The sequence below is a fragment of the Dermacentor albipictus genome, chromosome 1, assembly GCF_038994185.2.
Source record: "Dermacentor albipictus isolate Rhodes 1998 colony chromosome 1, USDA_Dalb.pri_finalv2, whole genome shotgun sequence".
In the NCBI taxonomy this organism is placed as follows: Eukaryota; Metazoa; Arthropoda; class Arachnida; order Ixodida; family Ixodidae; genus Dermacentor; species Dermacentor albipictus.
The window spans coordinates 330,009,249-330,024,442 of record NC_091821.1 but is presented as its reverse complement, the minus strand read 5'-3'; the positions used below and the strand labels follow the sequence as shown (position 1 = coordinate 330,024,442).

General features: G+C 41.9%; 1 protein-coding gene across 4 annotated transcripts in view; it reads left to right on the top strand.

Annotated features, from left to right (window-relative positions):
• The window catches only part of LOC135909460 (long-chain-fatty-acid--CoA ligase 5-like), an 85,841-nt gene that overhangs the window by 67,935 nt on the left and 2,712 nt on the right, over positions 1–15,194 (top strand). For 3 of the 4 annotated variants that reach the window (XM_065441456.1, XM_065441470.1, XM_065441475.1), the window contains exons 15-20: positions 2,594–2,682; positions 3,696–3,812; positions 6,231–6,284; positions 9,917–10,006; positions 12,224–12,331; positions 12,482–12,553. In XM_065441456.1, the coding sequence (XP_065297528.1) occupies positions 2,594–2,682; positions 3,696–3,812; positions 6,231–6,284; positions 9,917–10,006; positions 12,224–12,331; positions 12,482–12,553 (530 nt within the window). The remainder of the gene's footprint in view (positions 1–2,593; positions 2,683–3,695; positions 3,813–6,230; positions 6,285–9,916; positions 10,007–12,223; positions 12,332–12,481; positions 12,554–15,194) is intronic. The other variant, XM_065441462.1, reaches the window with a different exon arrangement.

Below are 15,194 nucleotides of genomic sequence, written 5' to 3'. Positions count from 1 at the left end.
ATAGGGCTAATACTCTCTAGATTAGTTCCAGTAGTAACACACAAATACCTAAGAAAGCGGATGGGGAAACGGTGCCGTGGTAGCTCAATTGGTAGAGCATTGCACGCGAAATGCGAAGGTTGTGGGTTTGGTCCCCACCTGCGGCAAGTTGTTTTTTCATCCACTTTCATTTCCATTAATTTATCATTTCTTTATTTCATTTATTAAGCAAAAGTAATTTCTCCTATGTTGTCTTTGGTGTCAGTGTTTGTTGGCTTCTTATGATAATAAAAAAAACCGGGACCCTCGGTTAATCCCCTTCCTTCTTGTTTATTACATAACGAGGGTCTCGAATCTGGCAACATTGATGCCTTCAAGTAGCATGTGCTGGTTTATTGACCAGTTGCCTTCACCCAGAAAGATCACGTACTCGTGGAGCCTGCAGCAGAAATGATGTTCCACGTCCGCCGCCAAGGCTTGCGAGTGGTGGCGCTGGCTAACACTCCCAAGGTCACTTCAGTAGTAACACATAAATACCCAAGAAAGTGGATGGGGAAACCGCGCCGCAGTAGCTCAATTGGTTAGAGAATTGCATGCGTAATGTAAAGACGTGGGATCGTTCCCCCACCTGCGGCAAGTTGTTTCTTCATACACTTTCATTCCCATTAATTTATCATTTCCTTAACTCACTTAATAAGTACAAGTAATTTCCCCTATGTTGTCCTTGATGTCTTTTTTGTTGACTTCTCATGATATGATTAATAAAAATCAGGCCCCTCGGATAACCTCCTTTCTTCTCATTATTACCAGAGTTTCGTCACCCACATCATTTGAGGTTTCTTTTAACTTGCCCTGACCTTTTCATTTAAAACTTTATTGTGGCTAATAGCTTACCGCATCATTGCCTGACATGCATGGCTTTTATTTCTTACTTTCACTTTATTTCCACAAATCCGGACAATAGGAGGGCAAGCGCATTAGAAGCACTAGCACCTACTCCCTCAACCGTATTTTCTCATTTCAACATTGTTTTAAATTTCCACTGTAAACACCATGCACATGCACAATATATCTAAATGTACACACAGGACAAAGATATTTTTGAAAGAAAAGGAGGTAGCCAATTAAAGATTATTTCTAAAGGTATGGATATACAGTATGCCTAGAGAATGAATATGTTGCTGTATGTTCACCTGTATGTATGTATGTATGTATGTATGTATGTATGTATGTATGTATGTATGTATGTATGTATGTATGTATGTATGTATGTATGTTTCAAATTGTTTTACATACTTTTCTGACCCTGAAAAAAAAAACTGCAGACTTCAGTTGCCTCTTCGGCAGTCTTTTATCAATAGCGTGTGAAATGCAGGTGAATGATATGTGTCTCACTATTCTCTTTTCAGTAAGAAATGCTAACGACTCAGGAAAAAAAAAATCTCTTCTAATAATTTACAACACTTATTAGGGATGGAAACATTGTCACTTGCACATAAGTATGTACAGGGTGTCCCAATTAACTATAATGCACCCAGATTTAAAAGAAGAGCAATTGCACTACTTGAAAAAAACCTAGTGCGCTTTGTTTCCCGTAAAGTGGAGTAGCTGCCAGTAATTTTTTCAGGGCTGACATTTAATTAAGTAATTGTAATTAATTATCTAACTCGAGACATACTATCCCAATTATCAAAGTGTCAATACGGCATTTGTAGGCGCAGCAAAGGGATGCGGCGTTGACACTTTCATAATTATGGCAGTACTTTGCAAGTTAAATAATTAGTTATAATTACCTAATTAAATCTCAGTAATGAAAAATTACTGGCGACTACTCCACTGTGCAGAAAACAGTATGCACTAGGTTTTATTCGAATTATGCAATTGCTCTTCCTTTCTTTTTTTTAAGTCTTTATGCATGATAGTTAATTAGGACACCCTGTATACACGCTGGACACCGAAGTGAGGCCAAGCTGGATTCTATCAAAATCGGAATCAACAGCAGTCATGCGCAACAGCACTTATACTCTTACTCACAGAAAAAAAAAAAGAGAGAGAGAGAGATGCTGCAGTTTCTCCAAAAAGAGGTGGAGCAGTATTAATGACAGCAAAGTATAAAACAATTTCACAAAGGAAGGTTACACCACGGAGAGATGCCAGATTCTTGGTGGTGTGAGAGGACTCGAGATGTGAAACTGAACTGTCTCCTACTACGAGGTCTTCTGTAAACTCATATAAGACCGTCACTGCAGTGAACAATTCTTCCAGGTCACAAGAAGTTTCAAGTGCAACTATTATAATATATATATATATATACGCACATACATACATACATACATACATACATACACATACACACATACACACACACACATATATAAATGGGGTTCGGAAAGTTCGCCTCCCCCCCCCCCCCTGGACAAATTAAAGCTTTCTGCTCAAGAGCTAAATTAACTTTACATTTCGTACACAAAAAGGCATCTGCCTGCAACATGGCCATTTCCTTTTTTTTTTTTTTTTACCTGTTCACTAGCCATTTGCAATCTTCTATATGTAATTTCTGCATAACTGTGCACAGCTGGAACACTGTAGCTGCACTCATTTTCTCCTCCCGCAGACAATGTTGGCTGTCTTTTTCCGGAAGTTGAAATGAAGCTGGTTGATGTTCCAGAGATGAACTACTTTGCAAAAGACGACAAGGGGGAGGTTAGAACTTTATCTTTTTTCCCCCTTCTCTATGCTTTTTATTTCGTGTCCACGGCATATGCTTCTTGCTATGTCGTACTGAATCTTTAGTTACCATGTAGACTCATGCAAGTGATAGATGCACCCCCTGTTTTAAGAAGGATAAAAAAGAATAACCTGAGGTTTCACCTTTGTACAAGCCAGATGCTTAATTTCAGCATCTGAAATGATTAACGAACATACCTACCTGTCTAGCTGTCTCAAACCATAGCTGTATTTGTTTCAGCCTATGATAAAGCTAAGAGGTAGCTTCATTTCTTGAAAACGAGGGAGTCAGTTTCGTGAATGAGTCTTTGCGCCTGTATGGTAGTGCGAGCAAACTGATGTGTAAAAAAAATATACTCCTTTTTGGTCCATGCGAGGGTAACACCTTCAAATGAAATACACTCAAAGAAATAAAACTTCAGCTATTATGGGAGATAATACGGTTTGAGTTGATCGGCTCACATTACTATATTTGCTTAGGTAAACCCCACATCCCTTTATACAAAATCTTCAGAGGGTGCAGCTCTTGCACAGGACAGCTGATGTCGACCTGATAACACTTGTGAAATGATATTTTTTTAGCAACATGACACAGGATGAAGGAACAGGCATAGGACTGAGTCCCTCTTTTTCCCTCCTTTGTCATGCTGTTAAAAACATTTGCTGTTTGATAAGATGTACCTACTGGCCAAATAAACACTCTGCTGGTAGCACTGCATGCCTGCTGTGCTGTCACTGCTACGTCAGTTTTGAAACTACTGCTTATGCACTAAGAAATTTTCCTATTCAGCGATCTTTAACAATTTTCCTCTTGCCATTTCTGAGATTATAGTATTATAGTACTACTCTAGTGCATTCAGTTTTGCTAGTATCCTTTGGCTAAACTTTGTTTTTGAAATTTTGTAGCTTTGAAATGTGACCTACAAGCCTTACAAAAGTAAATATGGTATTAAATGTTTTTTTGTTTCACCGTTCTCTGTTGTCTGCAGATCTGTGTCCGCAGCCCTTTGACCTTCCAGGGTTACTTCAAAAATCCCAAGGAGACTGCAGATACAGTGCTTCCAGGTGGCTGGGTACTCACAGGGGACATTGGGATGTGGACGTCGGTAAGACCAGTTCCACTCATGTATGCAAAGAGCGGGCACTATTGGCAGGGTTCATTTCTTTCTTCTAATGTTCAGGGACAAGGAAGCAGTTGTGATAGGCGAGAAAGTCCGGCAGCGGCAACAGAAGTTACTAGCTAGAATTATAAAAGGATTGCAGACCGAGCTTGTTGGCACATATTTAAGTGAATACTTAGGGACACGGCGAAAAAAAAAAAGAATGGGACAATACCAGAAACCGTCAGCACAGTCAAACAAACATTTTTATGACAATGCAGATATAGGGTACGGTCGATTCGCCTGCACCATCTGAACCAGTTCACGAGGTGCTGCAACCTGCCATTCGTTTCAGCAGTGCAGCAATGGCACCCGCTGAACCACGCCATTCGTTTCAAAAGGTGCAGGAAAGGTGCAAGGCTGGTTCATGATTTTGCCACACCCACTCCAGTCGGTGCCGACTTTGTGCAGGCGTACAGGTGCGAAGCAGCAGCACAGCAGACAACGCAGCACACGGGCGCGAGCGCCGTTTTAAACCCCGCTTACGCACGTCTTATGTGTATACGCAAGTGTGGTGTGCATTTATGCCTCAGAAGCCGATCATACCTGCACTTCAGGACCTCTCAAACTTACGCACTCCATGCACATTAGTCTGACATAACGCCTGCACCCGTCTGCATCCTTGCATTCGTTTCGAGTGTCTCGCTGGGCCTGCACCTCAGAAATCTAGCTGCCCAATTTCTGAACTTCTCGTGAACTGCCATGAACTAGTTCACAGTGGTGTAGGCAAATCGACCAGACCCAAATATTGCCATGTTGTAGTGACGTGACAGTGAAGAACCAGACTGTAGCAAAACTATGAGTCACAAATTTTAACACTTCATTGGGTGAACTTGTGCTCCCGAAAAAATGAGTGACAGTCAAACTACAACGATAGTGGTGAGCACAGTCATTGGCCATTGAAATCTGACCTACAGGTCAGGGACATTGGCTCTTTATACATGACTCATCATTCACTCCAATGTAATCACCAGTGTTTGCCTACGTTCCAAAATGTGCACCACTATTCACTTGACATATGCAATCTGATTAGACAAAGATTCTTTCACTGTAAAAATGGTGACTACATTCGAGAAAGTTCCGATATAAAAAGGTGCATCTTGCGCAGAGGATAACTTTGTAACATTTGTTGGCCAATCAAAAACGGTCACTGGATAAACATAACTAATGTACTCATGTCAGTGTATACAAGGTAAGGATGTGCAAGCATGCAAGCAAGGATGTGTAAGCACTAAATAGTCGGTTATGTACATTGCCAGAAAGCAACGTTACAATATAAGATGATAGCCAAAGTTCACATTTCGCATGGTCCGATGACGTAACAAAGTTTGTCAACTCGTTGTCAAACAGTTTAAATGTCCACACACTAACACACTTGGAATGCTCATATATTGTGTATGGCTCAAAAATTTTACGTATTTTTAATAACCTTTGTACTACCATCTAAGAAATTACACTTGTAGTAGGATTTACATGTTAGTTCCTATGCAGGAGTTGAAACTTCAATCCTGCTAAATTTTGTTTTTGTAGTCGGCATCTGCCTTTGCGTATTAATTTATTATGTATCACCCTGACCCTAGTGAGATTCTGCTGTACTCTGAAGCTCAGAAGCAGCTGTACGTGCACTTCTTTTGTTTATTTGTTTATTATCACTTTACAGGTGCAGACTGTGGAAATGGGGAACTAGTAGACACCAATTTTATGCATAAGCTTACAGCGAAGCTGTTACGGGATACTTTCCCCACTATTGTATCTGCATGTAGAAAAAAATCCCAAAGACAGTGCAATGCCGGGCTAACCCATGGCAGAGATGACGCAGGTGTTAAGCATTCCCTATATGTGGGCCGATCCCGAAGATAGTACAATACCAAGCCAACCCACAGCAGAAGTGAAGCAGGCTTTAAGCAGTCTTTCCATACATGGGCCGATCCTCAAGATAGTGCAATACCGGGCCAACCTGTGGCGGAGGTGCAGTTCGGTATTAAGGGGCCCACATACACAGCTTCGCTGGTCATCCTTCTTCACAGAGTGGAAGGGCACTGAGCATCTTTATCTAACCCTTAGTACACAGTGAGTGAAATAGATGTGTTGGCTGTATTCGTACACTGCTGTATATTAGTACCGAAAGAGAGATATTTTGGCAGGAACCTTTACAAAATTTAGTGATAAACAAAAGCAGAACAACAGACTGTGTCTAGTACTGCCTACAATCACTTCCAAAACTCAAATTTTTCCAGAACCAACATACGTCTATAGTGCAGGCTTCTACATTTGTAGGCTCTTGTGAACAGCATGTCTGTTTAAGTTTCTTCTCTTGTCTAAGCCTTTCTTCTTTTTTCTTTGTCTGATTTTTTTCTTTCTCAGACAGGAGCACTCAAAGTTATTGACAGAAAAAAAGACTTCTTCAAGCTCTCACAGGTTGGTGAACAAGTCCACAATATCTACAACAGCACAATGTATTTATATTACAGGCTCACACATAAAAAGAAAGAAGATTGAAAATTGAGATTTTTGGTGCATATAGTTTGCACAGTGTGCTGCATGGGTCTTTCACTTGCAAGTCCAGCACACGATTGACTAAGCACAACGGACCTGTCCTGTTTACTTCCTTGTCTTCGTTGTGTTTTGCATTGCCATACTCATAATGAATCATAAGCACAACTAGTTATGTTACAGTAAAGACTTGCACTTCATTGCAATTCATGGCAGCACTTTAAAACCCGTACAGATTTGTGGTCTAAATATTTTTCAAAACAATCACGTCACATATGTTCCCATCTACTAATTTTAATTATTTTCCTGCTAGTGGTGCTATATTTTGTTACAAAATTTTTCATGACCACTGGATTTGCAGCTTTTGAAAATTGAGGTCCTGTAAAATATAACCCCTTTAGGTGCAAATTATGATGGACTGTCTACAAATCTGTTGCATCTACACAACTTCATTTAAAGGCACTCGACACCCAAAGGTAGTAGGACGGTACTGTGTGCATCATCCTATGAATCATCATAATTAGGGTGTAATTATTTATATACCGTATATACTCGTGTAAGGGCCGCACTTTTTCTTCGAAAATTTTGCTAGGTGCGGCCCTTACACGAATCAGGCCGATTTAGTACAGGCAGTACAGGCCAAAGGTCTGTACTGTTTATGCAACAGTAGCAGAGTGCAAGAGTCACAAATGACATGCCAGAAATGTTTTTATTCGGATTCCATTTCGCTGTCCTCGTTCTCGGAGGAGCTCGCCTCGGCGTCCGCGTCTTCCCAGAGACGGTCATCTTCGGTGCCGTTCATGGAGTTCGAAATTCCCGTTACCTTGAAGCTTTTAGCAACTACTTCTACTGACATGGCACGCCACGCATTCAAAATCCATTCACACACCTGTTGGAGCGACGCCCGCTTCAGCCGTCCTGTAGGGGTCTTCTCGTGGACGCCTCCAGCCATCCATTCAGAGTAACATCGGCGAAATTCCACTTTGAATGGTCTGTTGACGCATACGTCGAGCGGCTGCAGCACACTCGTCAGGCCACCGGGAATGACGGCCAAGTCCGTACGAGTTGCGGCAACTCGGTTCTTGACGCGGTCGGTCAAGTGGCCCCTAAAGCTGTCCAAAACAAGGAGGGCTTTCCGTTGTAACAGCCCTCCAGGTCTGTTTGCCCAGACGGTCTTAATCCAGTCAACGACCAGTTCCTCGGACATCCAGCCCTTCTCTTGCGCACGTACGACGATTCCCTGAGGGAACTTCTCTTTTGGGAGAGTCTTCCTTTTAAATACGACGTACGGCGGAAGCCTCCTGCCGTCTGCCGTGATGCACAACATCACAGTGCACCTTTGGCGTTCTGCACCAGTCGTGCGCACAGACACACTTTTCGCACCTTTTAAATCCACTGTGGTGCTTTCCGGTGCATCGAACCACACAGGTGTCTGGTCCGCATTCCCAATTTGGGACAGGTCGTATTCATGCTCCCTCCTGAGAGCATTCACGAAGCGATGAAACTTAATGACGTGGTCTTCGTACTCGCGCGGCAGTTTTTGGCAAATCGTCGTTCGGCGCCGAATAGAAAGCTGGTTACGGTTCATAAACCGCGTAGCCCAGCCCCGACTTGCCTTGAATTGTGCCGGGGGTATTTCCATGTGGCGAGCGATGCTGAGGGCTTTGACGCGTATCATGTCAGTCGATACGGCGTAGCCGTCCCTTCGTGTGTCGACGACGTAGTTGACGAGCTCGCTTTCGAGTTGCGGGTACTTGCACTTTTTCCCGCGAAACGCCTTTCGGCTCCTGTTAGTAGCGGCGAGGGCATCTTTCTGATTCATCCAGTAACGCACGCGCTTCTCATCGACGTCGTACTTTCGTCCAGCTTCCCGCTTCCCGTGCTCCTCGGCATAGTCAATCACTTGCAGCTTAAATGCTGCAGTGAATGATCTCAGATGCCGGCCCATCGTCCGTCACGTGCGCTGGCTTCTGCAGGGTTCACTACAACCAACAAAGTGACACCGACGACACCGATCTGAAGTCGCGCTGCCAACGTATCGACACGATGCTAGGAACGATGCCAACAAAGAGGCCGCACAAGGCAAATATGGCGGCGCGCTGTCAACAGCGTGGTCGGCGCGTCGGCGGAAGTAGAATAAAAGCGGAAAAGCGTGCAGCGCCATCTGGCTGTAAATGAACTAACTACACTTTTCTGGCGGGACATTTTGAACTTTTGTTTTTTTTTTTTCGAAATATCCGCTTTCAAAGTTGGGGTGCGGCCCTTACACGAGGGCGGCCCTTACACGAGTATATACGGTATATATATTGTCTGGTCAGTAGTGCTTCATTTTTGCATAAAAATATTAAATCACGGGCTTGAAGCATGTGAAGTTTTATTATTGACTGCATGCATTACGAGCAAAAAAAATTATATTTTCAACATTGTTGATGGAACATGCCACATTAAACGTCTCGTTAAACATGGTAGCACTTTCAGCAGTATGGAGCACATTGGAAGCGAAATGAAGACATGCTGGGCATGCAAGGGGTTCAATTCACATGAAGTTCTATGTTTGCCGCTTTTTCTTGGCAATCGCTCAACAAAACCAGCAAAAACAAGTTGCATCCACAAATGTGAACCCGGCACTTGAAGGAGATAAAGGTTTTCCAGTATCTAAGTGACAGAAATGACGTTTGATTTGACTTATTTGATCAATGTAGTTCCACTCTGACAAAGCAGCCATTCAACTATGTAGAGACATTGCAGTGAAGGTATCCATGTTAGCTTTGACCACTTAGGCTTTAAAGTGCACCTAAATCTAGGTGCAGACTCATTTTTGTTTTGCGCTTCCATTGAGTGCACCTGCAGTACAGCAGAATTGAACCCATGACCTTGTCATGGGTTCGATGCTGACAGCTGTCTGGCACTGTTGAAACCCGCTGCCAGAAGACTTAAGTTGGTTTTTTGTAATGCACAGATTCACTTTTTTCCTAATATTATTTTAATGTTGCGACATAATTATTATCTGCAAATGACAAGTGTGCGCTGACAAGCTGCGGACAAAGAACATCAAGGATGTAAACTTTATTGGCCAAAAGTGTGCTTTTCTAAAGCAAAACTACAACTCGGCAGTTGCAGTTGTTGCAAAAATGCCGACAGTACATGTGGCAGACTAGCGAGCACTGCTGGCAATTGACCGCTTCTTTATAAAACGTCATTGTAAGTTTTGAATAACTGGCGATCGTCATGACAAGTACTCCAATGTGCCAGCTGTCACCTGCTTCTGATGAGAGGTTCGTTGCACTGGCTACGACATTTGTGATGTTACACTCTTGACAAAAACAAGTGAAGTTGTGATAACAGTGATGACGAACTGCCAGAGTTCTCTTGTTCGTAGGGTTCAGTGACTTGGAGGTAGGCACTTGGCAGTAACGTAGAACTGTTTGCGGAATCAGCTTTCCTTGCCTATCTGCAATGCTAGTTGTAGATATCTGTATAAAGGAATCACTCACTTGTATTTTCACTGGAAATGAAAATTGACAATAAACTTTTCTGATCATATCTCTTTCTTTCAGGGAGAATTCATCTCACCTGATCGAATTGAAAGTGTTTACAGTATGATGGACTACATTGCAACAATATTTGTTACAGGGTGTCCAACCCAGGTGATAATCCTTCTTTTTCTATCTTTATTTTGCACATCATGCTGTACTATAATGCTTCAAGGGTGCTGTTTAGCTGTACAGTGAAAGGGTACCAGAAGCAGACAATATTGTATCATACTAGACCAAGGCACTAATCTAGGAAAACTCTTACTGCTTTGCCAGCTGAAAAAGATATTTTTCTATTGGAGAAGGTCATACACAAAAAGAAACTACTGATACTGAAAAGAAACCACATTAACAAACTACCAGCTTACATTTCTTTTGTGATCGTGCCATTGCTGCATGATGCCCAATTTTAGGCATCATGCACATCACCACGCCCACATCACCACTCCTTACACACATTCCTAAAGCACTGCAAAATCAATCTTGAGATTCGACAGCCATTCGGCAGTCAACATTTTACTGCCTTTTTCACTCCTTTTGGATGGCGGTAGTTATCGGCATCTCGTGGGGTGTGAAGGCCAGTTTTCTTATCAATTCGGGGCCGCGTGATTAATACGCATGTCACACAGCACACTTTTGATCACAATCAAGTCCGATCCGAATTTCTCGGTTGTGAGTGGCTCCTTTGCACAAGATGCGAGAGAGCCAATCGTAGTCAAGAATTTTGATCTGGATCGCTCCCGATCATGATAAGAAGTGTACATTGATACATTCTGTTGTCACCACCTATTCAACGGTCACATGTATTGCTGCTGCTTTGTTAGTTCAACCTTCTTTGTTTAGACTGATCCAGGGACCAGGAAAGGGATTCAGTTCGTAGTCAGCTGGTCTGTACGCTCGAGAAATGAGTTGCGGCCTGAGAAAACGCTAGTTGCGTTTAACTTTTCCTTTTGCTTCATTATTTCCTCAAGTGACGGCTCACTGCGACGCTGGCAGATCCTCGGAACCATATAGTCATGATATGGGTTAGATAACGTGGAAAATAAAATAATGCAAAACAGCGTCCATCATCAAACCCTGCAATAACCCTTAAACCCATAAGCAATTTTACTGTTACCCATTTCCTTATCTGGTTTTTCCCTAATTGTACAGCACTTTTCATGCAAAATTGGCAACTGGAAACATGTGTCGCAAGGAGTTGAGAAATTATTTTATACTAAGGGAAGAAGCCAAGGCAACAGCCAAACAGCAAGGAAAAACAAAATGAACAAATTTAACCATTGTTGATGAAAATATTTATGGATCAACATCTTTTTATTTAAAAAGGAAGTAGAGAACGCCGCCGGAAGTGGAGAACAATTCGGTGTGTTTTGGATGACGCTTCTACAGTTATCAGTCGAGCCGCCTGATGTAGCCACTTCTCTGCTGTGCATATGTAGGTGTTTTTCTAAACTACCGTGGTGGGCGCAGTACATCTAGAAATGCAGCGTCCTGCACTCTACGCGGTTGTATAGGACTGGCGGCCATGCATTGTTAAGAAACTTCCCAAATAACAATACGAGTCGGTTTAGGCACTTAACTTGGTAGAGCAGTAAATGAGGGATCCAAAAGAACTGTGATTGTTCTGTAAATATATATTTCTTTATAATTCTTCCAGAGCTACTTCAAAAAACGCTACTATAGTCGTATACAACTTAAGTCTGAAGTGAAACCCTGCCCAGGCCCTCATAACCGCCAGGCACTGTTCCTACGTGAAGCTGCAAATAATTTGTACTTCAAACTTTTCCTGTTACCCAAATAAGGTGGTAACCCCAAAGATAAAATTATTAGCACGTAATTTTATACGTTTTCCCTCGCCTATTATAGTAGAATGGCGAAAGCCTAATTTTTTATTGAACTGAAATAAAATACTTGCTTCGCTGCAACTATATATTGTCAAGGGAAACTAAGGAAACATTTCCTTAGTTTCCTTAGAACATTTCCTTAGAATGAAATTGAGGAAACCTCAGTTTCTTCCTTTTAACGTCAACTAGTATATTGGCTACCTCTGTTTGCTCTGTAATTCACTTCACTGCCTTCCCGTCTCTTAATGCTATGCCAAACATTCTCAGTTCTATCGCTCGTTATGCACAAATGTCAGGCATTACCAAGCCATGACCGATTGCCTACAACTATCCTTGAAAAGAGTACAATCATTGCATTCTACCGGTTCTAAAATACTGGGCAGACACTTCTTTATGAAGCAGAGGTTAACAAAGAAGCTTGAGACAAAGTTGCACTTGTAGCAGTTTCTTAATACTTTTTTTCTTTCTTTTTGTTCCAAATATACAGTCTTTTTGTGTTGCCATTATTATTCCTCATGAGGAGCCTCTCAGGGACCTTGCTGCTTCCTGCGGTCTTAACAAGAAGGCACCTCTATCTGAAATCTGTCAAAATCTGGTAAGTGAAGAGTACTGGTAGGTTATTTTCCATGCTGCATGAAAGGACGAAGAGTTTATTATTATTATTATTGATGCTTATTATCAAGATATAGTGGCTTTAAACTATTTTTCCTGACTGGCGGATATTGCGTCTGCATTCAACCCACAGACTGTGCGCAAAACTTTGCTGAAGGAGATGCAAAAACATGGGAAAGAAAGTGGCTTGAGCTCTCTGCATCAGGTAAGGAAAATTTTTGCTGCATGTTGTTTTTTAGTTAATGCACCGTACTGGAGCACTGATGATAATTTCACAATCTTGCACACACACTACAAGTGTTTCATTAGCATTAACCTTTTAACGGACCCTCACGACCACAGTTTATCATAAGTGATTGTCACTTCTTAGCTTATTACAAGTCTACCTGTGGCAGTAGTCATCTTATCATTATCACTTTTATGAGATTTTCTACGCTATTTACAAACATAGTTGTGTGTTCTAACCATGTTATTAAAGCATATCATGTAGAAACAATGAGCCCCTATGGTAGTGTCCTCAAAAAAAAAAATTAATTGGCCCTTAGTGGGTTAAGGGACTAGAGCAGGTGCTTCAGCAAAGGCTAATTCTTAATAGAATATATTGCTGAGCTGGTTGGTTCATTTTTGCGTGGAATAATGAATGCAAACTTTCGCTGGGACAGTGAAACAGACAAGGGGCAGACACCTGTCCCTTGTCACTGTCCCATCTAAAGTTCGCACTTGTTATTCTATGTGCAAATACTTAAAGGGGCCCTGAACCACATTTTATTGAAGTTGAAGAATGCATTTGAAGTTAAATTAGACAATTTCAGAAATACTTTACTGCAAAAAGCTCTTCAATGTGTTCACCAGAAGCGGAGTTATTGGTAATCAAACAATAATTTGCACTGCGAAGGCCGCGGCAGAGTGGGGTGTGCCCACGTGTCACCGTGGCACGCAGTTCAAATTTGATTTTGGATGTTCATGTAGATGCCACTATTTCTGGTTTGGCGCCTACGATGTGCCAAATGCAGTTGTCCTTAGCAAGCCACAGTGCGTGCAACTTCAGCATTTGCTCTGTGCACGACAGGGCTAGAGTGTGCGCTCCCACTCATGTGCTCGTGTCTGGCTGTGCTACGTGGTATGGTCTGGCTTGTCCTGCACCATCTTGATTGACAGATAATAGCCATATCCAATTTGTGCATTTTGAAGCACTATCAATAGCTCATTATAAAGCAGTCTGCCAAGGCATCTTACCAGAACCAGCCAGGAGCGAGCACACGCTGGGAAACGTGCATGTGGTCTGACTTTAACTTTCACGTAGTTCGAGGCTAGTTGAGTGTTCAAAATTAGTCGATATTAATGAGACCCAACGACTATGGCATCGATAAGTAGGGTGGCCAGAGCTTAGTCCTATGTGGGTGGCTGCAGCTGAGCGTGAGTAGACGATAGTCAGCTTCTTTCGGAAGTGCGTAATTATTAACAAAATTCAAAAGCAGATTTTCACCTACTTCAGCCTGTTTCTTAAACTGTGTCAATAAATGTACACAGTAACAGTAGGAAGAAGTGCACTGATCCAAACACCCTTCTTGATTGATGTCATCTATCTACCAATAGCAGCCACGTATGGGAATCTACTATATTACGAAATAAAGCGTCCAGAAAAGAGTGAGATGAAAGCTTCTTTTGAAAAGAGAGCATTTTACAGAAAGGCGACTTCGTGCACCACTTGCGAGATCCATGCGCCGCACACGACTGCAAAATTTGGCTGAGAAATTCACAGCAGCGCACGCTATCTGTGGAAGGCCAAGGGGTGCTTAAAGGCCCCTTAATCTCTGCAGTAGAGATAAGAAGGTTATTTTTTCAGCAACACATAATTTGTGCTCAAAGCATAAAAGAAATAAAAATCGTGTGTGTTACACTTGAGGATTCATTATCTTCGGCATAGAGTGTAAATAAGACGCACAGAAGGATGCAGGTCACAAAACTTCTTGCAGAGTTGGTTGGCACTCGCCATGCAATTTCTCAAAGTTCTTTTCAAGTCTTTGTGCATTCTGCTTTAAAGGGACACCAAGGAGGAACTCTAGTTTAATCTCGTAAAAGTGTTCTTTGGTTAGTGCTAGTTCATTACTAGTGGAGAAAATGGAGAAGAAATCTCTTTCATCGAATTTCACACCAAAACCTCATCTACGGTATGTCATTGTTACACCACAGATTTCAAGGTAATTTTCTTCTACTTTGACCATGCTGCATCTGGCACAAATAAAAAGTTCTATGAACATGTTAGGTTTCTAAATTTACAGCACACAAGGGCAGAGAAAAAGGAGTATACAGGACACCAGCACTGGTACACTGTCTGCTCCTTTTTCTCTGTCCTTGAGTGCTGTAGATTTACCGTGTGTCACCAATTATCCTGACAAATACCTTTCTAGGTGAGTATTTTGATTCCTTTAGAGTGCAATGTAGTTCCTCCTCACCTTATAAGCGACTATCGCCTTTTGGTGCTGGTGTATGCAATTGTGCATGCAACAAAGCAACAGCACTGATGAAAATAATTGTTTAAAACATGCTGTACACATCTTGAGACATTTCTATTTGAACCTTTGCAGCAAATTTGATAATATGTGCAAATTATATTTGGGAAAGGAATTGTAATATGTATACAGTCTCTCATAAGTGTCTGGGTGTTAGCTCTTGATGCCGTGCAGTTGTCATGTAGCAGCTAGTTACTTCTTTCATTGTTTTTGAGAAGGTTTTACATCAGGCATACTTTTCAATTGGCTGGATGGCTGCTTTTCAATATCTTGGACATGTAATATTTGATGTTCTCATGTTTGACGTTCCTATAGAAAATTCGCACATAGATT